At 38.2% G+C, this 25,648-nt stretch overlaps 1 protein-coding gene and 1 non-coding gene across 7 annotated transcripts in view; both read right to left on the bottom strand.

Moving 5' to 3' along the window:
* The window catches only part of unc-5, a 156,531-nt gene that overhangs the window by 102,180 nt on the left and 28,703 nt on the right, over positions 1-25,648 (bottom strand). For 3 of the 6 annotated variants that reach the window (XM_069047147.1, XM_069047148.1, XM_069047149.1), the window contains one exon: positions 2,300-2,504. In XM_069047147.1, the coding sequence (XP_068903248.1) occupies positions 2,300-2,381 (82 nt within the window). In that variant the 5' untranslated portion in view covers positions 2,382-2,504. Of the gene's footprint in view, positions 1-2,299; positions 2,505-22,421; positions 22,502-22,744; positions 22,912-25,648 lie in introns of those variants that run through there. The other 3 variants (XM_069047152.1, XM_069047146.1, XM_069047150.1) reach the window with 2 other exon arrangements.
* Positions 3,395-3,467, bottom strand: TRNAK-UUU (transfer RNA lysine (anticodon UUU)). The gene has a single exon. It is a non-coding gene; the product is annotated as a tRNA-Lys (tRNA).

Here is a 25,648-nt window from a genome sequence, read left to right on the forward strand (position 1 = left end):
TGTGGTCAAGGATCAATTTCACCATTTCTTCCTCCCCACTTCACGTTGCAGCTTGCGTCATAAACAACCAAATTCATGACACGATCCACTTGTAACAGTGGAAGCTTGTAATGCCATCTGGTGCTGCGAACTCAGGTTTCGTTGTGCATTGTCCGCGCCGTAAGTCTTCACCGACATGTGCGGCTGATATGGGAAGACGGAAATGTGCAGCAGCTTTTCCCGTGGACGATGGCGTGCCGCGCACCATTCAACCGTACACTCATGCATACACATTCGCCTGTAAAGAATATTTTCGAGGAGGAATAATTTATGGACCGACTATTACATGCACGCTGCATTGATGTCATCTCGAATCTGTGTAAACTCACAACTACAATAGTTATTGTTGGGTGAGTTGCGTTGTTTATGTATGAAAGTGGTAAATCTACGGCCCGACTGTAATTGCGGCCTTCGCCGGAGGAAGTCGGGGGGCTTAGTCCTGGAATTAGGTTCACACGATCCTGGTCCAGGAACGTGCACATCAACCAGATTCGAGCCACCGTTCCTCATTAATTATCTAATTATTCGTACACATGATGCTGAGGGTTAATACGTTGTCTGTATTGACTTCGAACCCGAACAAGCCACATATTGATCGATTGCTGGGATCAATAAGGTTCGAAAAACACGGTACATTATTGATGGCAGGAGTGGCGAATCACTTTACACGAAAAGGATAGGTAGAGTTATGTGTGTGGTACCGGTCTAGGTGATATCTCATAATCTGAAATGCACTACAAGACGACTGCCTTGTCCTCCGGTATAGATTCATGGCACCTGCCAATATATTCAATATTGATAATTTCAATATAATGTCGCTGTCACTTGACTACTTCCTGTACGACCACTCTTCAAGATCACAGATTGGTAAGACCAGAATAAGACATATTTCACTCAAAAAAATCCAACACCGCATCTTTTCAGTTAAATTGTGTTGGTTCCGCATCTTTGATAATGGCAATCCTTAGCATCAGTTTCCTGAAGATTACATTTAATATTTACTTCCGTCGCGGATGTGTGCTGATAAATTTTTTGTTTGCTTTCCTGTTTGATTTTTTAGTACACCCTCAGTACTCTCTTTGTTGAAAGAATCCCCCAAACTCGACGCGCACGTAATTCGTTGAAACTCAACCATTTCTGAATCATTTATCTGCACAAAATCGAAACACTCACCTCAAATATTTATTTGTTGCCCATCCGTTTCGAGAGCTCCTTGACAATTTAAAATACCTTCACACATGCAACCTAAATAAATCATAACATTCGCTCCTTCTCGTTCTTCACTCTCTTTTTGCATTCGCGGATACTTTTTCCGTTTTATCGACCATCTCGTTTACTAAACCTGCCACCACGTTATTGCAACCATTCCCTTCTGTTCTCATTAATCTTTCTCATTTGTCGACACTATCTCACATGATCGATAATTTCCATTTACTCCTTCGGCTCTTGCAACACTTGCCTCCTCTTTCAGTCAAAGCTCATTTCCGGTGCTCTGCACTTGCTCCCTTCAACTTGTTTCTTCTCTTTAAGTCATTACGTTGCTTTACACGCATACAGTTCTTTTGTTCATTGTTTCTTTTTTCCCTGTATCTTTTTAACCTTATTTTACCTTTTTTCATCTTTTTCCTAATAATTTTATGGGTGCATCTTTTACAATTCTTAAATAATGAATTCTTTTGCAACTATTCATCAAATGAAAAATTAAAAGTGTAATTTGTGCAATTATTAATTATGTAACTTACTAGAGCATCTGTTGTTAGACACTTTAGCGTACTTGTATCGTAATGTACTATTTTATTCACAACTATTGAACGCTGCCCCTTAACACACTTGTTGACGATACAAAAAAAAATTCTTTTTTTTTTCTTTAAGATATAATACGCCACACTCTCCACCTTGCCTTATGCGAGTAAGGACAACTCACTCGTCTCGACTAAATCCCACTCGATGTAAAGACCATAATAACAAAATTGGATAAACACCATAATTGAAAAAAGTGACTCCACCCCCAAACTCCGTCTCACGAATTTCTCACGTACACCCCATCTCTGTCGACAATTACCGGCAGAGCCCATTCTAAAACTTTTGGGTAATTTCCATCCATTTGTCGTGTTCGTGTCTGCATAGAAATTGTGTCTTCTTCAATTACACACCGGGAGTAACATCCAACATCAATAAAGAATGAACCGGGGCTCGCACGTGACATCGAAAGCACATCGCGTGCTCTTCATCACTACATATTTCATAATACGATACCAACCTTGATTAGTGCGGGCTGCGCCAAGAAAAAATGCCAATATCAGAAGTGACAGGCCATAGCTGGGGGCTTCCGGGCGCGCCATGGTAACAGGGCCGGTTCCGCTCTAAGGGCTGCTGCACACAGACATCACTGACACCACGAGCGCATCTTCGTCCGTCCGCCTGTCACATCGCATCTGACACACCTCTTATTGGATTCCAGATATCTGCAACAAAAAGCCCGAGCATACAGTCGAAGATGTCTACCATGGAGTCGGACTGGAAAAGTGTTTCAGATAAATCAATTCGGACGGAAGCGTCCGGATGATCGATGGACCGTTTTGAATAAAAAATACACAGGGATGGAGCGGCGCTCCGTCACGGGCTGGGAATTGAGACGCTCCACCCTCACACGTCAATTCGCACAGGACCGAATTGAATTATTTATGCTTTTAAGGGTGACAATTTTTTCTTCCGGGGGCGGTAAATACCGCTCGGCCGTTTCAACTGCAAGAGGTCGAGGACCTAATAAATAACGGCGGCGTCGTTCGGACCTATTCCGGGGGCGGTTTTCTCGACCGGCGAGGCGGTATCGCTTTCGGTAAATTGAATGCTCCAGATGAAGAACAATAAATCGAAATAATATAATTGGTTAATAAAGCAATGTTTAACGCCGCCATAACAGGCCAGGACGGAGTGCCTCATAAATATTGAGGGAAAAGAGTGTGATAAAACAATGCCCCCGTTCGACCCACGGACAGATTGATGTGTCTGGACCGATCCGTTATCTCGCCTTGATGATATTGCTCTACGATACCAGAATTTGAGGAACAATGGACTAATTCGATAAGAAAAGCCTTTATTTACTCGATCCTCTGACTGGACACCGTTATCCTTGTCGATCTACCAAATCACCAATAAACTCCAGCTACAGAAATTTGTGGCGTCATTTCAAAAACTTTTGCTCTTACGTGACGGGGTTACGAGCTTCGTTAGAAGCTTTATCTCGACACCAGACTGTCCCCACTACAATTAATTGTTCCGTACTTTTCGATAAATCAACGTAACGCAAATTTAGTAAGCCAGGTAGCACTCAAACTACCAAAAAAAAATGCGCCGCCCGAGCAGGGACTTGAACCCTGGACCCTTGGATTAAAAGTCCAATGCTCTACCGACTGAGCTACCCGGGCCGATAGTGATGCCCCAGCAAATTGCTTAGACGCTCAGTGACATAATAACTGACTTAACCTCACTTTTCGCCGCTTCAAGATTACTAGAAATTCACATTAAAAAAAGTTTATCGGTCGAGTTATCAGCTGTTTAGCTTCCGAGACCTTGAAGGTTCCCGACGATAATGACGTAACGTAATATCGTCGAGGTCTGGTGCACCCCGAGTCCTTCGACGTTGTCTTATTAACGAATCCCGAAATAGAAGTTTGTGGGACCCTCCGCATAATGGAGCGTTTTCGAGTGTCAGTGTAGCTTTTATCCGTTCGAAAAAAGCGTCCATTTTCAGTCAATTATCACGTGTTTAAAGCAAATATAAGAGCGTTAGGTAATAAGCCGGGCCGGTCTAAATGGAGCACAGTTTCCGAAACTGCATCCCAAGTGACACATGTTCCCGACTAACCCATCATATATTTATGGCCGTAGAAACAGAAACCTTTTAGAACCTTGTACTGTTAAGTGCTTTTTAATGTAGCCCAGACATCTTCCTCTTCCAAACGGCGCTCTAAACTACTATTTAAGATAAACACACAAATGTATTTCGAATATGTACAACAGCTGAAACAGGTAAAAACCGGCCGGGGGTAATAATTTTAAAAAACAACCCTCCGTCGTGTCCCTTTTTTCCTCCGGTCGAACCTACCTGGCCGGCGACCAATTAAAACGAATCGGAATTAATTGGGCAAGTTTTGTAAATGGGTTCGTGACGGCCCATCGAGCAATTCAAACATCCACTACAATGGCGCAAACTTTTCGGATGCATCTCGAGTGGAACAATAATAAAGAGAACGGTCCAAGTCAAATAAAAAGTTGAGGAATTAAAATGCTCGAAAACACTTGTTCCTCCGGCACTCGGAACTTTTGACAACATCATCGTCCTACGCGCCTCTTAAAAATTCCAAAGAATTAACATCTCGCGTTCGCCAACTTCATCTCTTTGATGGCGCTTCAAATGGGACCCGTTCGATTGGTGGATTGAGTTACAGGTCGGGGTCGTCTTACCAGCTTCCTTGTTATCTCGAAAAATATTTTCAATCCACTTTCGTCGACTGCTCCTTCCCGTCCGCGTCGATTTATCACTGCAATTAATTGTTTGATTTATTTTATTGGAGCGCCTTATTTATGTACGCGCTCCTTTCCAATAATTAGGATCATGTTTACAATCGTAAACGATAAACCAACGGCGTAATTAAAACCCGCGATAACCCCGCAGCGTAAAATTATTTTTAGAGAAAAACCAGACGTCCCTCTTCCACCATCGCCAAATTCCTCCGGCTTAATCATCCGCGATCGCATCTGATCGCTTTGCTGTGTTTATCCAGTTCGTTGCCAATTTGAAACTCGAGAGGTCATTACGTTGAAAAGGAAAACACAATTAAATTTCGCTAATGCAATTTTCCTGTAGGCATATTTTCGTCCGGGAAGAAGTCTTCGCGGGCCGCGGAATCAAAAACGCTGTCCAAAACGCGTCTTTATTTCACTTTCCCGTAATTCCACTTGGCTCATTGTCAACTTGGTAAAAGCTGATCGTAAATTACGAGCAGCGCCATAAATTTTATATCTGCATTGTCCATAAAGACTTAAGAATTACAGAAACGGCTTTATGACGCTTCTTATTTATTATTAGACCTCCCGATTTATATTCGCTCGTCGCCTCCGTCACCGACAACTCGCCGGGTCCTTCGGCCCTCGAGTTCTTGAACCGTGGGCTCGCCTCTCTGTTTGTTGTGAGCTGTTATAATTAGTAGAGATGATTCGATACATTATGCGTCCGAGGCTGTTATAATAAAGAGGGACTGTTGTATTGTTCGGTGCTGGCATCGATAAGCACAAGAATGGCCGCGTCTCAATTAGAATTCTGCGAAATTGCATTATTCACATCGGCACAATATGCCTGCATGTGAACCGGGCACGTTATTAATAACGAAATTTGCATATAAAAATGCGAAATAGAATTGTAAATTATACATTGTTTTCCTTTATAAAACATTATATAAACGTTCAACGTACTGATTAACTATTGTTTGTCGAAAACCTGTTCCTTCGGCGTGCTGTACGCAGTCGGGATCGTGAAAACATCCAAGAACATTATTCAAATTAATTTTTTTATGTGGGCAAATTGAATCGGCTCGATTTCGTTAACTCGGCCGGATCCGATTTAATTATTTTTCGAGTGTGTTGGCGAATTATTTTTTTCCTACCCTCGATGGACGCCGCAGAAAGGCAATTGTGTTGTTGGACGTTTCAACAGCGTTGTCGAGGGAAATTGTCCGCCAAACAATGCCTCCACGACTGACCGTGCGATAACCTACGCACGCGATAAGCTCAACTATTCAACTTTGCCATCAATCCCGCCAGTCTATTTCTATTAATTACTTTTCGGATGCGGATCGAGGGATCGGCGTTTTTGACATCCGGAAGTTGAGCCCCAACGATGAAGATGACGGATCTCGAATGATGACAGAACTAGGTTGATGCTAAAAAAAATGCGTAATTTGCAATAATTCATTGGAGTTATAATTTATGGCCAGGTCACCATTCAACAGTTACGAGCTCTGTTGTAAATTTAAAACTAGATGAAATCTGAGTTATGATTAATTACGTTGCGGGTGGATTTTACGATATGTAAATGTGAAGGTGAAATTATGTGAGGAAAAACTACGAGAACAAGGAGTTTCAGCGTTGCTGAACTATTTCCCACAAAATATATCACTCAAGATAAAAAATGGTTGTACGACACGTCGCACTTTTTCGTTTGAATTATTGTTAGTTTGTTTATTCAGTTTTTATCTATCTACGTGTGCGAAATGTGCAATATCATGCACTGAGAAACATAAATCAATTAAGAAAACTACATTAAAACTGGTTTTTATTAAATCCTATAAAAATGTCAATAAATTGTGCAATCAAGACTCCAAAAAAAATTTTCATTAGAACCCGATTTAATCGAAATATGTATAAACATTTTTATGCAATTCCGTTGGACGTTGGATATTTATTGTAGGTACTTTTTGAAGTGAAAATTTCTTTAGGTGCACCGCGACGTTATTCCCGGTCAGTGAATTAGTTTCACCGTCGCGTGTCACGTCTCACGCTCCGAGGTGAAAGATTCATTCCAGTAAGTTCGGGGGAGCCGAGTTTAGCCAAGCGAGTGAGAAACAGTCAGCTGTGCCTAACTTCCAATTCCAAATTTTCTCTCTAGAGTGCTGTTCTTTCCATATCCTTACAGATATTTTTTATTCAAAAATCACCTATTTCTGATTACCCGAAAACAAAGAAAAAATATGAGTTCTACGACCGTGCAAAAATTCAAATTTCTAATCCTAAAATAACGACAACACCAGACGGTCTTCATTTTGAGTGCGATATACTATGTAAGAAAAAAGAAAACATGCCAGTAGGAATTTAATCGTAAAATTAATAATGAATTTTGAAGACGTTTTAGGAAACATGTTCAAAATGGACTGAATATTCGTCACAGTAAAATTAGAACACCTGAGGGAAGGAACGATGATGGAATTTTGATGAGAAATAAAAATTGGAAGAAGACTGATATGGGTGTTAAATAAAAAATAAAATAACTGTTGAGCGCTGTTTATTATTCACAAAATACACCCTTAATTGGCACTCCAATCAGTGCAATCTATATAGAAGATCCAACAATGTTCAGCGAGTTCATTATCAACTTGATCATCTCTTTTGACTAAATTAAGTACCAACAAAAACCAACAAAAAAGACTTCCTACGCAAAGGCTAACATACTCTTGAAAATCCAATTTTTTTTTGTCATTTAATTTAACAGATGTGAAAAAGAAACACACAATTTAAAAGTCACTTTTTGGTGTCCACCAATTAGAGTAACCTCAGAGCAAATCCACTTTACGAACTTTGACTCCATGCAAGAAGCGAAATTGAAATTGACATCATCATCCGGAGCTGCGCAAATTTAAACGTCAAAAAGTTCCAAACCCCGAAGAACACAGAGTCCGCTGTCACAATTTTGGATAATTAGAAAATGAATTCGCCGCGACGAGCCTTCCTCGACGTTTATTAATCTCCGCAAAACATCGGAAACAATGAAAAAACCGACACGGGAAAATAATGAAGACCGTTCGTTTTTTCGCTTAATTGACAGACCATAAACATCGATTGCATTTCTCCACCTGATCGTTTGGCATTCTTCTCCACATCTCTTCGCGAGACAATGACTCGTCCGTTTGTTGTCCCTACATACATGTACCAACTATCGATTAGATAGTTAAGTGATTTACGTGCGGGACGTACAGCATCGACCCTAAGTATCGATGAGGACGTCAATAATGGGGATCGTCGGGGACGAGGACGTCCCATCCGAGACAATGAATCGATTTTAATTTTTACGCCGTCAACTTTAGCACGGCATAACTCACCGTTAACTCCGGTAACGACAGTTTGAGTGTTTATTCTCCTTTTTACAACTCGCCTGACGTTAGAGAGACTCCTGTGGAACTTCAAAAAGGCATTAAAGTCGTAAAAGGAAAAACAAGCAGCGGAAGGGCCGAGAGCGCAAGAAACACGTTTATAAATTTACGACGATCTCTCGTGATTATTTCGGAGATTTTACGACGAGCCTTCTTCATAATGTGCATTAACAATAATTATAGACGATACGAGAATATCTCGGATGGTGCCGTAAAATTTTCGAAAGGAAAAAATGGTCGCCGCCAAACCTGTTCTTCGGGAGCGTAGGATTATAATTAAAATAATAACACGGAGTTGCGCGCTCGCCTTAATGTCCCGTCATTAACGGCGGCTAAGAAATAGATGTCGGTGGTTCGAAATTACAAAATTGCCTCGTCCGGCCTTTCTATTAGTTCGTTTCGGGACCGTCATTTTTCCTACCGAATTGGCTTTGTAATTTTCGGGGGTGAAGACCGAAATCCGGCGGGCGAATTGCGCGCCGCCCTTATCGCGCCGACGTCGTGCTTTTTAAAGAGGTGAAAATTTCCCTTTATTAAATTATGGCCTGATAAAGGGAACACAAAAACATACAAAAAGCACTTATCTCCTTCTGGGAGAATAGGTAGAGAAGTCGTTTGTGGATGGTCCTAATTGTCAGTTTTCACTGCGAACCATTCATCTTTATGAAGTTAACAACTTGGGGACCGAAATCCATTTAAAAACTACCTGCTTCTGCACCCTCTGCTTATCATATTATCTTGTGGGACCCCCACGGAATACCGCCTTTTAGGGGACTTAAATATTTTAAGGATCCCATTGCTTTTTAATGTCACCTTTTGGGTCCTTTCACGCATAACTCTCACCGAATGGAAAAGTCGGAGCCGGAGCGTGTTGCGAAATCCAAAAACAAAGTTAACCCCTGGCCCACAGACCGCTCGGATTTTACCAAACCCTTATTTATGACCGAGATAAAATTGAACCGAAGAAAAACCCTTTCAAATAAATTAGTTATTGTCCACGGAGCAGCTTTCAAATTTATAAACAACAGATACACATTAATGAAAAATACCTCTGCAAAACAATTAATTAAAAAAAATACAAGTAAGTAACCAAATTAATTCCAAAGGAATAAGGACACCAAAGAACTGCAACTAAAATTCACTACCTTTACTACTATTCTAATGCAGTTGCATGGTAACAAGTGTGCAAAGTAATAATTTTAAAACGTCAGTTTCGGTTTGTTTAATAATGAAACTTATTTATTAATTTCTCTTCACAGTCGTAGAAAAAGTATAGTATTCTACTCGCGGATAATGCCAATTACTCGCTCGGGTGAATTACGCCACTCGCCTCCGGCTCATGACACAAAATCATCCTCACGAGTGATAGCCATCATTATTCACTCATTGAATAATATACTATTTTTAATTCTCATTGTCAAAAAGGGTCGTGTAAAGGAATATCGACCGGGGTTCGAATGAGTTTATTTCAAATGTCTGTAAGGCTACAAATCTGAAATTTTAGGATGAGGGTGTAGTTTAGTATAAGAGTCGTGTCATTAGATACTCTGCCTCCAGCCGCTCCCAGTCACCCTCACTTCAAAATGACACCCTGCATTTTTAATGACGAAGGTATTTTCCAATATCTACCTACATTTATTAGAAAAAGGTTGCGAAGGAATTTTGTTTAAATATTTGGCTTCGAAACTTTACTTGTTACTTCCTTAGTTAGGGTCAAATTCTGTAATCCAAGTTTTTTTAACTTCACTTGTTATTAATTAGTTAGTTAGTTAGGATTAAATCTTGTAATCCAATTTTGACCCACTTCGACAGATCCTATTGACTTAAAACTTTACACATATACAAGTGATCAGCAAGAAAACAAATCAAAAGTATTACCTCATCTTCTGTTTTATAAAAACGTCTGTCTTAGTTTAATCGTACACATATGTATACTTGCTATAGACAGTTGTTTTATTGGTTGCCTACCTCTAGAAAAATCTATTATTAATTACTAATTAATTAATGGTTTATCTTCAATTGTAAAATTCATTTTAGTACTTATTCTGAGATAATTGTTGCTTACAATTATAGTAAACGTCCGTAAACTTTGCCGAAATCGAAAACTTTCTTGAAGACTAACACCATTGCTTTAAAACTGACATTTCTTTGACATTTCACCGAAAAATCTGCTTACCAGTGGCGTCGCGTTTGGCAATAAAGCTGGTAAATTACCCAATCTTACGAAAGTAAAATGTTGCTCTTGTTTAATTAAATTTTCTCCATTATCAGATAATAATACCCGCTTTTTTAAATTATTTTTTACCGTGAAAAAATGTCCACTGTGGAGACACATTATTGATTAAAAACCAACTGCATACTTGTGGTGGTGAAAAAAATATTTTTCACGTGGTCATAGCTCACAGCGGTTGTCATTGGAAATCTCTTTGTCGACAGCTCGAGAAATGAAACCGCTTTTGTCTAAATCGGGAGACCGTTAAAACACCCGCCGTATCATTTATAAAGTGCACAACAAATAAAATTTATGACAGTCATTTTTCAGGAACAGCGTTCCTGTTGAGAGCACCGTTTCAGCATCACCGGCAAATTTGCCGGAATAACGTGGTGGTGCATCGGCGCGCTGAAACCTGAAACCGTTCGTGTACGGCATCGGAAAGCCACAACACGTATTGCCACAGCGAATAAAACGTCTCATGACGTTTCAGCATTTCAGTTATTCCCCGATAACGACACTTTCAGGGCGACTTTTACGGTCTCGGTTAATTGTTTCGTTGGCGGCGAAACGAGGCTCCGAAACGACCATCGAAGAGTAAGCCGCGTACAATGAAACACCCTTAAAAATGGATCAGACACGTGGAATGATTCGCGGCGGCGAAGCACCTGACGTTCAGGGGTTGTTGTCATCGTCGGTGCGGTGCCGAAGCACCTGTCGTTCGGGGGTTGTTGTCGTCATGGGTGCGGGGGAGCGGATGGCGAAGAAGAGCGATGACAAGTATCTGAGAGTTCAATCTAAGGCGACTTCGATTGTGAGGAAGGAAATAGTCCCACTGGGTGATAAATTAAGGCTGGTCGCATTGTTTCGCATCTTGGGGAGCCTGACAAGGATATACGCGCCCCTCTATTGGTCCTGCCAAAGGATTCTTACGCAGTGAACGCGCTATCAATTGAGATCGTCTGACAATGGAGTTTTTTCGTAATTAACGAGAATTTTGCTCGTCTCTATTTAAGTTTGTTGGGTGCTTTGTTGCTACCGGAATGATAGTGTGTAAACAGAATGATTAATAACGGCGTGGAAGGGTGGTCCTGTTTTGTTCATCATTTCGGCCGTTATTTATTGGGCTTTGCGACGGCGTCGCCGCATAATGGCCAAGTTTATTCTTGAGGGGTTAGTTCTTGCGTTTGAATCCGCTAATTTTACGTGACTGGGGGCATTAAAACCCTTCGATCTCGAGCGCCACCTTTGATTTATTAAATCGCGGAACTTCTTGCAGACTAATTTGTAAATAAGTTCCTCGGAGGAAATAAACCCCGACCGTGTATAACTAGTAAAGTTTCGACTCTTCGGGATGGTGTAACTATCGGTGATATAACGGCGAGGTGTTTCGAATTTGTTCATTTTAAGTTCCCAACTTTGATTTAATCAACCTATTCGAGTTTAGCGGCAAAGTTAAATTGTTGTAGATCGATTATGCCTCCCGGCGTAAGACACCGCCGACATCGACCTAACAACGCTCGTAAAGAAAAAACTAATTTGACAAGTGTGTGGGATTCGTGTGAATGATGTTTTAATTAAGTCAAAGAACGTTTGTGTCTTCGCGGCCCGGAATTGGAGGAACGCATTGCATTGTCAATCGAACAGATAAAACGTATCGCTTCGACACAGGTTTAATTATAAAAAATAACAAGAGCACTTAATTATACGAAATGTCGCCGTACCGCAGAACCACCGCCAGTATTTTACACAAGCGATGCATTGTGCTTCTCAGCTAACATAATTAAAACATTTAATGAGCATGAAATTCAACTTTGGCGGAAGATTCATGTATGTAATAATTAGGCGCACTAGGTCTAAGTTATTTTCGCAGTTTTCTCCTTTGCCGATGCCGAGAACACCGTGCCAATTTTTCTCCACGCCAAAAATTAAAAACCCAAGAAAATGTGTACTTCGAAGTTAGTATAATTTTTGACAAATCGTCAAAAGCTTCCGGGAACTAAATATTTTTAAAAATATATTCACCATATGTTCACATTCTTATCATCTCATTCGTAATTTATTAGACATCGACTTTTTTTATCTAACGCATTTAAGTCAATTATTCAAATTGTTTTGAAATATTGCCGGAAGTTAGTTGATACTGAAAAAGTTGATTAACTAATTGAGTAATTACTTGGCTTGTTGACAAGAGCATTTACAATGAAAATGTTAAATAACAACAATTCATGAAAATGTACTTATCTGGAATACGGTAAAGACAAATTATGTAATATGAAAATAAAAGTTGTAAAGTACTACTGAGGACATATTTAAACAACAATATACAAACGGGATAAAAATCCTTATTTAATTTATCATTTTAAAAGGTTGTCAGGTTGTCCACAATTAGTAAGTACATACATATGTACTACAGAATTTTACGGATTTCGCTAGCACTGTAGAAGTATACAGGGTGTATTAAAAATGGCACACAATATTTACATCACATGATTCTATGTTGAAATACAAGCAAAAAACTCTAGTACCAATTTATTGTTAACCCTCAATTCGTGGAGTTATTAACAGTCAAACTTGAAATTTTACTTCGATTGTAGTAGACATACCTAAATATTATGCACCATTTTTAAAACACCTATTTTATAAAATGTCATTAGAACCAACTTTTTCTTTTGATTTTATTTGATACATACATTTAACACAAATTTTTAGTCTTCAGATAAGCAGAGACGATTCCCTTAGTAAGATTTTTGCTAACTCAATGAATAAAAAATGTTCCCACATGGTGTGAAGGTGAAATTCTTGGTAAACACTGTATAGAATTTCATTCGATTATCCGTTATGACCTTTTTAGATTCTCTCATAGTTGGATCCTAAGCTGGTAAATATAAAAAAAATATGAAGAAGCTTTTTTTAGTTGTTTTCTTTGTTCGTTTACGAATTAAGTATTAAATGAACAAAAACTGACGGAAGAATAAAAAACTACAGGTGATTAATGAAAAATGAGAAGAGGTACAGGTGGAACCGTGACTAATTGTTAATGAAACTATAAGCATCCCAATTAAATAATAATCACAAAGAACACATCTTTCAAAATTTGTGCTACTTGATTAAGAAATTAATGATGTAAAAATGAAGAAAACCAATATACGGGAATGTAAAAATAAACGAAGACAGGACAGGGAAGAAGAAATTGTCAAAAGAATTTAAGCAGTGTTTTTATTTTAAGTTTTTAACTGTTGAAAACAACTTCTTCAGACATTACCGAAAGTCGAAATAAAAAACAAAGGTTAGTAGGTACAGTGGCGGCCAATAATTTGGAAACACCAAGATGTTTGTATTGTAAATTGTTTGTCACTTTGACAATGTTATTGACATATCAATTTCGGCTGCGACAGTCTATTGAATGCGCTCAACGATGACATGGGTGACATGAGTTCAAATATCCAGTAAACTAGATTAGGCCGGTGTTTCCAAATTAATGGCCGCCACTGTACATATTTTTTCAACTTATTAACGCGCAATTTTAAGAAACATTTTTCGCTGTCAAGTTTGACAAATGTCGTTACCGTTAGAAAGAGACCAAAATAAGATGATCGGTTGTTTATCTTATTATCACTGTGATATCCTCTTATACTAGCTATTTCAGCTAAATAAAACCTCTTGTCAATAATTTTTTTCTCATAAGGCATAAGTCTCATGACACTTTTGAAAAATTACTTATCAATTATTCAATTGCAATGATAAGATAAATGACAATTTTACAAATCAGCAAATAAAACAGCAAAACATTCGAGTGTCACCTACGAAATAGCAACCCTTAAAGATCGTTATGGGTATGCCAGTATCCTCTGTAGATTTGATAATAACCACATGTTTAAATTGTTGTAATTGTTGAATCGCAGCGGATAAGTTTTCGAAAGAATAAAATTATACTCAACACAGAACGAGATTTCTTTGAAGGGAGTTAACATTCAAGACACTTGCAGAAGTCACCCTTAATCATTTCGGAATATACCGAAAACTGTCACATAACCTTTATCACCCACGACTTTGGGGTTGCAGAACGAATAACACCCTCCCCCTCAACAATGTTACTTAATGCCACGCTCTTCCACGACCAATTTTCCAACAAAACGATCCGTGACTCCAGATCTTCGTACTCGCATAACGATATCTGGAGCACGGTTTTTACGCCTATAACTAATTGTTTAGCGGTCGTATGAAAATAGTGACGGCCCAAGATTGGATCCCGGTAAGTGGAATAACGCCCGCAATAAAATAAAACCGCAATAAAATCTTGCAGTAATCCGTCCAACAATACACAACGAAAACGAGACAAAAATAAAGTGCGCCGGTTACAAATTGCGGTGCCACGAACGAAATGCATTGTGTCATTTTTGTTTATTTTGCCATTATAATGGTATGGTATTACAATGACGCTAGTCTGACAAGTGTATTTTATAAATCTCGCCACAAATTCACAAGACCATAACATTAACTTTCGCTCCGTGTCAAGTTCAGCCGCAATATGTGTTTTACTAAACGTGCCACGTCGGATGTTTAATGTACGAGATTATGGGAAATCTGTTTATAATTCGACGCATAAACTGCCTCTATGCGGCCGTTATTAATTTTTCGAAAAAACGCACCGCTCCCCGTCCATTATTTATCGTAATAACAAGCCACAAAGACAGTCGAGTGCAGCGTATAATTATTTTTCATCGTCGAATTCCGTCGGTTAGTTTACATAATTTTTATAACGTTCGGGTCGTCGGTTGGGTTCCCTTTGAAGAGAGCACTGGCTGGTAAATTTCAGAATCAACAAAATATGACGTAAGAATATTATTACGGCCACAAATTCCACGAATGCCAATACGAATGTTTTAAATTATCGTTAGTGTGACATGTTCCTTGTATACATTTGTTCCGGAGTAAGTTTGTATCAGACACGAGCCTGCATCGGCGGAGACTTTATGAATCGTTTGTTATTCTGTACGTTCGAATCCTGGAAACTTTCCGAAATTCATGAATATTGACGAGTACGATGTACAAATATGGTGAGATTCGTCGACTTGCAATTTGCGTTTAAACGACTCAAGTGCAAAAACGAAGACCGCCCTGCCTTCAGAATCCCCAAAGAATCAATCAGCGAGACTCGTGAATTGCAATCACTGTCGTCAAGCTGCGATTCTTCCGACACGTGTCAGATAGTGAACCGGTAACATTGCTCATTTGCCATGAATAGGCCAATCAAAGCACAGCTGAGAATGACACGTTAAGCACGCTGAGACAACTGTACCACGTTCTGCCAAAAAATCTTTCGTTTCAAGATATACAACAAGAGGAAGAGAACGCAAGTTTTTCTCTAATAGCTCCTCGGGCAGTGTATGATTACTGAAACAAGTTTGACGTGAAAATAAACCGTCAGGTTCTTCAAAAAATCTAGTCACTTTAGCTGACTTTGAAGGCTGGGGTGGGCGGTCTCGAATAGGGGCAGCATCGCAATCGAGCGGAACACTAATTGAGATTCGAAGAGACCTTATCAATTAGATGTAAAGACGCAAAATGTAGAAAAATTTTTTTTGAATGTATGAATAAAAAATGAATTAAATTTTTAACTTACAAATATCCGATATTGAAGATATCGAGTAGTAATAATAATAATATATGTAAAAGAAAGTTTAAAAAAATTAAAATCACAAAATAAATGTTCTAAAATGACTTTTGAGAATATTTCTTTCGATTTTTATTTCAATGAGAAAAGTATTGGGTGTTCATTTAATATTTATCCTCAAAGTTGGCGTTGCAGAGTCGATTGTGAACCTAAGTCGTCAGAATGCAGAGTAAAAACACAAACAACGCAAAAAGTGAGGTTAGATTTAAACAGCTGATCCGTAATCCGTTGTACGCCAACTTTGACGGGAAATTTAAATGAACACCTGATATTTTAAAAATGTCTTGCTTTGTGTTATGTTTCTATTATGGAGAGTTTTTGTCTGTTGAGATAATAAACATTATGTACTATTATATTTTTTTGTCGTCAGTCTGCATTGTAAAAACACAAACAAGGCAAAATGCGAGGTTAGATTTAAGCAGCTGATCAATGATCTGTAATCCGTGGTGCGTTCACAATCGACTCTTCTACGCCAACTTTAAGGAGAAATTTAAATGAACACCCGATACAATTCATCCATCTCTAGAACCTGTACGATCTGAGCTAAATTTGTGGTGATTATTTTTATTGGAAGACATCTCAAAGCCACTTACTGAAAATGTAAAACAAGAAGTTTCAAATTAATTCGAACTTGTACCGACGCTCCAGTCGCGCTATCAAATAACACCTTGTAAAGTGTTCAACTTTACTTAACCATTACAAATAATACAACAGAAAGATAGATAAATGTCTTTTATTCAATTTATGAAAATACATATCACAAAAATGCCAATAACTAATTCACTTCAAAAACTTTTCGGAAAACACAAGCGTCCCTTTTATTTTATTAGTCCAATTCTGACACACGAGTAGGCGGCCATTTTTGTCAAATTTTTTATGCAACATTTTGAGGTGCACTTATGCGCCACAGGTGTTCACCCTTCTTTTAAATTCTTTATAACCGCATCCCCTGTCCCGCCTTTCATACATATTAAAATTTTCATTCCGAATAATTCAGATAAATGTTAGTTTATTCGTGCCGGATTCTTTCCACGAAAAAACTACACGGTGTCATCCAAATCCAACACGAAATTGCTTTCCAGACGTCCACCCTTATTTTAATTTCCCACAGTTGGCAGTTCCCCGAGGATTAAAAAGAAGACACGAAATAGGGGAGTTCCTTGAGCATCATAATATTGCAACAGACAGACACAAATGAACGATCCCATTAGCGAAGAAGTTGGAATTATCGCAAAAAATAAATGTCCGACTTCATCTCATAAAGAAGTAGTGGTTCTTGCTTTTTACCAAATTACTAGCGGATTACTCGCCAGACGAAATAAATTGTGTAACTCGTCATAATCCGATAAACACACAAACAGAAATGTTTTTCATTTTCAAAAGTGACAAATCATTTTGAGCGGCTCTGCTCAGCTAAGTTTTGAAAATTTCGATTACAATGATTGGTGCAAATAAACTGCAAGAACTAGGGCTGTAAGGTTTAACTGGTTTAACCAGTCACCTTGGTTGATTAGCTGATGGTTCAATCGGTTATAAAAACCAAACAAGCTAAAAAATCAAAGAATTTTATTGCTTAATCAATTATTTGTTGATGTAACCTGACCAATAACTAATTAACCAAATTAACTATTATCATAACGGGCTTAATTATCAACCGCGTTAAACCGTTTAAATTTTAAAGGGGCCTATTCTGTAATTTTTAAAGGGGCGTTAAAATTTTTGTATCTTTTGGGGCGAATTCTGTAACAGCTCCGCTAAATTTTAAAGGCAGTTAAATTAAGTTGTCATAGCAATGACCAATCAGAGCTTGAAATTTTAAATTTTAAAACACGCTAAAATTTTAACGTCCCTTTAAAAATTACAGAATACGCTTCTTTAAAATTTGAAGCCATGATTGGTCATTGCTATGACAACTTAATTTAACTGCCTTTAAAATTTAGCGGAGCAGTTACAGACTACGCCCCTATGTCAGTTAACCAGTTAAATAGGTTTTCTTGGCCAGTTTGGCTCTTTGGCTTGTTTAACCATCAGCTAATTAGCCACGTTAACCGCTAGTTAAACCAGTTAAACCGTTCACTTCTAGCAAGAACCACTTTGACTTCCTTTGTGTAATAGTGACACTGAACCCTCCAGAACCAATATTTAAATGTTAAACTGTTATTTTTGGCACTTCAAACCAGAAATATTTCGCATTAGAAAAATACACAATCCGAATTTTATTAGCCGGACGTGTGTTATAGCTAAATATAACCGTTGTGTACCTTAGCATTGTCTTGACATACATTCTACATTAACTGACGCCTTCTTAAGCTAATCTCTTTATTCTTTTGGATTTTACCAACCAACCGCTATATTTTTTTCTGAATGAAAATAGTCGTATCTCCACCACATTAAGAATTTATTTCAAAACATGTTATTCTCGAGCAGCAAACGAGCCTTGATTGATCGACAATAAAGCGAAAATCTCTTCATTACTTTATCCACCAGCACGCACTCCTCGCACCTCGAACAAAAAACCCGCCGGCAAGATCCTTTTCCCGAATTAACAAGCACCAACCCCAGGTGCGTGAGCGATCCCTCCTGGCAGCGTGAGTGACGCCCCGGAGAATTTTTTTCCGCAACCTCCCCGTCAAAAAATTTATAAATGACGGCGGTGTGATGAGCGCCGCCTTCCATGTCTGCATTATCCCCCCGTATGCGTGGACAGCTCCGCGATACGAATGGTCAGGAGGCACGCCACCAGGTCTGCTGGAAGATGTTATCTCGCCGTGAACTATTATTTGAACACGGTAACGCGTGTTTGGCGGATGCCGAGGTATTACATTAAACGCCGCTGACTTTTAATTGGTTTATATATCACTGCCTCTTCGGCGCTGTGCACGTCGGCTCCCGCACGGGTGGCGGTCCTCGCCGCACCCCATTTCTTCGCACCGGAATCGCGTGCCCTCGACTCCAGATTTCCTACAAAGCGGTATAAATAGACGTGGATGCGAGCGAATTTATCAACGGCTGACGGGCATGTGTATGCAAAGTCGGAAAATTTGGCTGCGTTTGATGTGAAAAATTGTTATAGATCTGGTGCGAAACGGTTGAGTTATGGCTCTCGGGAGGCGGCGTGTTCGGAAAAATGCGACTGCTGGCGGTCGCGCTCCGCCGTGGAAAGTCCGGGAAAGCGTGCGGTCTCGATGTTTTGTTCGCATTTTCCCGGGTAAACGGTCGCCGTCTAATACAATTATCGGCCGAGAGAATATCGCCTTTGTGGGAACTTCAGGTGAAAGTCTAGTGAATAACGTCCGCGTAAAATATGAACCCATAATGGACCTTGAATTTGAAGAATCACTTTATAAATTACAAAGAAAAAGGAATAACTTCTTCTGCTGTGGTTTATTGTGACCGGTACGATCCAACGCAATCGCGTGATTTAAGAGGAAGAAGTTTTGCTTCTGCTGCATCCAACAAATAAATCCAAAACGTCCAAAAACTAGAAAAATAAATTAAATCCCGTAAGATTTATTAATATTAAAAATTATTGTGACGTTGTAACTTTCCGAAAGTCTTCAGCACGTAAAATACTTGTTTGACTCTTTTCTCTTCATTAATTCTAATGGCAGGACATGATTCATATGTTAAATGTATGGCGCCAGTGCTACCACATGCACATTTAAAGACCACTGTTATTACAGCCAGTGGCGTAGGAAGCTCGGGAATTGCAAGGACAAAACGCATTCAAAAATTCATGACAAAATTATTTAACTAAAAAGAATCAAGTAAAGAATAACTCCGGGGTAATGGAAATAAAAGTGCCAAATTTTTTTATTAAACAATTTCGTGTCTATTTTGGAGCACAATGACTCATTAAACTTTTAAACCACTCAACCTCCGACAGACTTGAATTCTTCATTTTATTCAGCGTTCATTTGAATAACCACCCACACAATCACAACTCTCTTGACACAATTTCAAATTGACTGCTCGAAAAAGCTTAAATTCGCTCGTTAAACCCACCCTGACAACGTGTTAATTGTTGGTGAATATCGAGCTTACTCGAAGCAGTAAAATTTTACGGTTTGACATTGACAATCGGATGATTTTCGAATGAGACATAAACAACCTAATGAGAACCACTAAAACCGCAGAACTTGTAAATTGTGCGTTAACGATGCCATCGACTAAACATTTAAACAACCGTTCCAGTAAAAAAAACAAAAACGAAAAAACCCGTGACGTCAGCGCAAACGTCAAAAACGACAGTTGTCACGTGACGAAAGAAGCGCGGCCTACTGGAATCCCAAATTTTCTTAATCATACGATAGAAATGAGACCGTATGATCAAGAAAATTTTCGATCCAAGTATGCCGTAACTGTCAACGTGGAGTCTCACGACCTAGTCTCAAAATGTCAAAAATGACAGTTCTCACATTGGCAACTACGGCATACTCTGATGACTTGTGATCAAAAAGAACTGAGTGACAACTGTCATTTTTATCGCACGCAGTGCACACAACGAGAAGTTTAATAAAGCTCGAACACCACTTTTCCGACTCGTATCGCACCAAGGAGTCCAATTATTTTTATCAAAAGACCGCGCCAACGTACTTTATCACATTTCCACACTAGTGTCAAACCGCTGATTCGAAACGTCTCAATAACTGTAAAATCGTTATCAGTTGTCGCATTGTTGTGACTTTAGACACCTGCACCGTGGCGTCATATTTCGAAAATCAATTTAATTACAGTATTACGTTACATAAGATTTTAAACAGCTGTCCTGGAGTAAATAATTTATCCTAATAACACACGCGTTTTCATTAGCGGTCTCTATTATTATTATTTATTGATTTTGAGATTATTTATATACGGCTCGTCACGCTTCCACATTATTATACACCGTGTGAGACAGATTATCGTCTAAAAAATAATGCGGTCCGTGTTTATAAATTATCTTACAATCACCCATAAATAACATTTAGCCTTTATTCGGCGATCCCGTGTCCTTGCGATCGTATCTGCTATTAATTCTAGTGTCTACAACAGGTACACAAATTATTTCGAAACAGACCATCATCGATCATTAGAAAACCAGAAATGCTCTATAATTACGATAGTCGAACGTTCGGACACAAATTTAAATTTTAGATCATCAATCTGACATTTTCGAAAACAAACACTCGTCAAATAATTCGTGGGTAATCGTTGTTTTTTCTTCACAACACGTGTTCGACGGAAGAGCGGCCCGATTGGTGGAGGTGTCGAGAGATCATTTAATCAACGAGCCAAAATTACAAATTCGATCCACGACGTACGTTTCAAGAGTCGGCTTTGTTTCAAGCCTACAAACTATTCTCTTGTGTCTGTCGGAAATGGAAAAAATTACGTTGAATTTTATGAGCCACCGAAAAAACCAGCCCCCACAAATGAAAAAAGCACTTTTGTTCATTAGAAACCCCTTCTGTCGGTTTTACGATCGAGTTTACGACGGTTCCAGGTGTACCAAAAAAAAATACCAACGATTTCTTATTTATCATTTGTACGATCACCGCGGAGGGCGCGTCTTCATCTGGGCAAAAATGACCGGAATCGAGTTAGCCGAAAAAGAGGAGGCGATCGCCTCAAAAATCCCCACCCCTTCGGTGCTGTTAATTAGTTTGCGGTCGAACTGGGTCAGAGACGTTCTTCTAAGAACTGAGAGCCTCATCACGTGCTCAAAAGCCCTTTGAAGAAAACTACCCTCGGATATTGACCGCTGCACGAAATTCGGTTATGCAAAGGGCATCTATTCATAAATCACCACTCAAGACGGGCGCGGTGGGCTCGAATTATTATCTCCCCATTATGTCAGACGAGGAACCGATTTTTCTCTCTCTAATCACACAACAAGTGCATTGTGATGTAATAGACCTATTGACATTCAGAGGTCGGCGGGGTTGGTTCTTTTTCGACGCGATTTTTACGCATTGTCCAGATGGTATCGCGTGCTGAACGATCTACCGCAAAAACTGACAGTTTGCTTAAAACGTGCTTGTTAATTGACTCAACGTTCATGTTTCGATTTTTTGCGAGCGACTGTTCCTGCTTGCTTTGTCCTTTTTATGGGTAATGGATTGTTCATGCGATTAAAGCCGGCAAAAACGCTAAAGACGTTAGCTCCTCTCCGATAGAGCAATTCCGTTTCGAAAATTGCCCCAAACAGCGCCCCAACCCGAACTAGTTCTGCTCGATTGATCAGGACAACGTAATTAAAACTAATTAGTAATTGGAACGTCTCTCATCGGCGATTGTTTACTGTCAAGACAGTTCCAGCATCTGTTTACTAATCGCCAATTGTGTGTTGTTCAACTCGTGAAACATTATCCGGCATTACTCATAATAATAATTTATGAATTATAAATAACTGGTGTTGCGATAATCAACTTGTAGAAACAAATTGACTGACGTGCACGGTTTGCACAACAGTGTTTAGTCGTCAAGTTTTGCCCCGACAAAAACTTCCAACCCTCCGCAATTAACCGTAATTCAATTAAAAACTTAATTATCCAATTGAAATATTGTTTTATTGTCTCTTTATTACCTCAATAGTGCACAATTGGAGGCACGTCACGAGTAGACGACGTCTTTTTCCCGGTCCAATCAAAACACAATTAAGGGGGATGCGAGCGCCCCAGAAAAAATAATTAAGCCAAATTGACCACTAATTTTAATTCCCGCCGAACTAAGTTAATTAAAAAGTATCGATGAAGCTCTTTTCAGCACCTCGAACTCGAGAAAAAAACTCTGTCTGCTTGGTCTAGGAAAGTCCTGAAAGAAGCTCCGGACGTCGAGGGGATTTAAATTTTTAATTAGCGACTTTTGACGAAAGCTCGCCGGGACAAAACTTTCGTAATTGGGACTAACCTGGAGTCGCTGAAAGAGAACGAGCTGAAATATCCGTATTTTTGTGCACTTGTCACACGTAAACAGCGCGATGTTCGTGTTTGTGAAAGCACGTTTGTCGCCGGGTCTGGTATCAGGCGGTAAGCACCCAACTTCTGCGCGGGTTGTGCACGGACTGATAGAGCCGCGCTTGTTCTTCGGCTGCTGGCTGCTGGTAACAGATGCGCAAAGCGGACTCGGAAAATCGGGAGCTTTCAGGGGCAAGGCAGACGGCCTGTTCCGAATAGGCAGTTTTACGATTTGTACAGAATTTCGGGGGTGATTTGCAGAGCCGGGAACGGGTTGTTAGGCTGTAAATTACGGGGCCGCGGTAAATATTTAGACTTTGTAAAAAATATTTACTAACAAGAAAACGACGTCCACATATTTCGTTTGCACGAGCACGACTGTTGACGAAAAAATAAAAGTTCCGACGCGCAATATGGCACAACATAAAAATGTAGGTGCTTTTCCTTTCTGAAAAATCTCGGAAAGCACTTTTATGGATAGTTCTTAAAATATAAAAATAAATATGGTACAAATGGAATCTATAAATGTTAAAATATTCATGTTGTTCAATAAAGCTTACACAAAAAAAATAAAATTTCCTTTTAATAATAAAGTACATTTTTAATTATTAATTGTACTGCTCATGAATTTTAATGAACATATCCAATTATTCAAATCACATCAAAATAAATTTACACAAGTTTATTTCTAAATATTACGGTACCCTTATTTTTTTCCCGAAACAATATTGTCGATTTGATTGCTTATGGCAAAATAAACTAGGCAAAAATGAATAGGGAGTTCCAAAATTTTTCTTGGAAAGCAAAATATTTTTCCCAATCCTCTCACCTATTCTTAAACACTAGATAAATTTTAAATGTTACAGGTACCTACTTGAAACATTACATTTAATGTGTATACATATTTACATATTTCTAACACATTTCATAACAAATTTTAAACAGTAATAAAAAATTCAAAAAATTAAAAATTCCCTATTCATTTTTGCCTAGTTTATATGATAAATAAAACCTCTATCACAGCATATAAAAACAAAAACCCAAACTTTTATTTTCTAAATGGAGGCAGCAATGGAATTTGGAAAAATCAAAATTTTGATAATGGTTTACTGGTCTGTAACGACAAAAATTTTATTATTTTTTTGTTTGAATTAACTTAGATGGGTCAACTAAGAATAATTCATATGTATTAATGAAAATTTTATGCAAGTACATATTAATAAGTTTTAACAATTTAATAATATGAAAAAAATAAACAAGTGAAAATTGTTTCGTACAACATGTCCTTGACCAATATATTTTTTTTATCACTGTTTTTTTCGAACATTGCAAGTTGCCTGTTTGACATTTAAAATATCTAAATACATTTTCTCAAGTAATTACTTGGTCTCAGCGTGCAATTGTTTCTCACGTGTATGTGAATTAGTTTCCATAATTTTTCTTTATTTTTTACTCATGCTTTTGTATTGTTGTTGTTCTGAAAAAATTCATCTGCGACTCGTGCTTATTTCCACAACAGTAGCATTCGCGAACTCGAAAAAATTTTACGAAATAATTCAGGTTCTAGGGAGAATATGACAGAAATATTTTAATTAATTTAATTCATTCTTAAAAATTATTCAAAAACGAAATTATGTTGTCACGTTCTTATTCTTCTTATGCTTTTCTAATTGCATCGTTTTTTGAAAGCATACAAAGTCGAAACTACGAATATTGGCTCTTAGAATTTAAAACAATTTAAAAGTTTAGTAAAGATCATTTAAAATTCTTACCATTCCCTAAATGCTTTTTTTTTATAAAATCAAAACTATAACTACTAAACTCTTAAATCTTGACCTACCTAATTTTTTAACTTAGTTTTAATAAAAGCTACTGAATAGTTAATCTGAAAAAAACGAGAACAACCACAATTCAAAAAAGATCACCTTGTAGAAATTAGCCAAAATTTTTGTTTTGTTGCTTAACAATTTATTCAATCAAGGCGCTGCCACATTTTAATTTCTTTGAAGTTTTTTTTTTATTATAATTTTTAATAGAAAAATTTTAGTAGAAAATTTAGTAATATGTATTTACATATTTACCTATAGCTAACATACAGCTGTTAGTATTAATTTCTGGGAAAAATCCTCGAAGAGGTCAACTTTGTTTGTAAAAAGTGCATATTCTTAAATACTTTACTTATGTTGATAGCTTTTTATCTCCTAATTATGAGGTCATCGATTTTTTTTTAAATGACAACCCCCACTTTTTTCTTCTTTTTCTAATAGGCCTTCATACTAGCTAAACAATGAATGAAAAAAATTGATACCTTACATAACAATTTTTTTGAGAAAATGACAAATTTTACTTCAAAAATTTAATTTAATTTTTATTGTAAAAATTTTAATTGATCTCAAACAAAAACAAATAAACATTTAAGGTTAACAATAAAATTCAACGAAAACGTTGAAATTGCCTCCTGCCAACCATTTAGCACTCACTCACCGACACTTTGTACACTGCGCTCAATAATGTCAGGGCTTTGTTTGTTCCGTTTCAGCGCCAATTCTCTGCCGTAAATCTTCTAAATTGTTTGATTTATTAAAATAAATCTTCGGAGTTTACTAAACCCATAGAAAAAAATGTTTACCTAAAAAAAATTTATATTTATTCTGTTCTGTTCCAAAATGTACTTCAGGAATGGCACGAAAAACCTAATTCGCTTTCAGTCTCGTTGCACAACTAACACCCTAACACAACCTTTTGTACTTGCACTTTGTACATACTTCCATATTCGTAAACACCAATTGTTAAGTAGAACTTAAAAAAAACGATCCCTCAAGGATATCGCTCGCCTGTTCGTGCATCCACCCAAAGA

This window comes from Tenebrio molitor, chromosome 5, assembly GCF_963966145.1.
Source record: "Tenebrio molitor chromosome 5, icTenMoli1.1, whole genome shotgun sequence".
In the NCBI taxonomy this organism is placed as follows: Eukaryota; Metazoa; Arthropoda; class Insecta; order Coleoptera; family Tenebrionidae; genus Tenebrio; species Tenebrio molitor.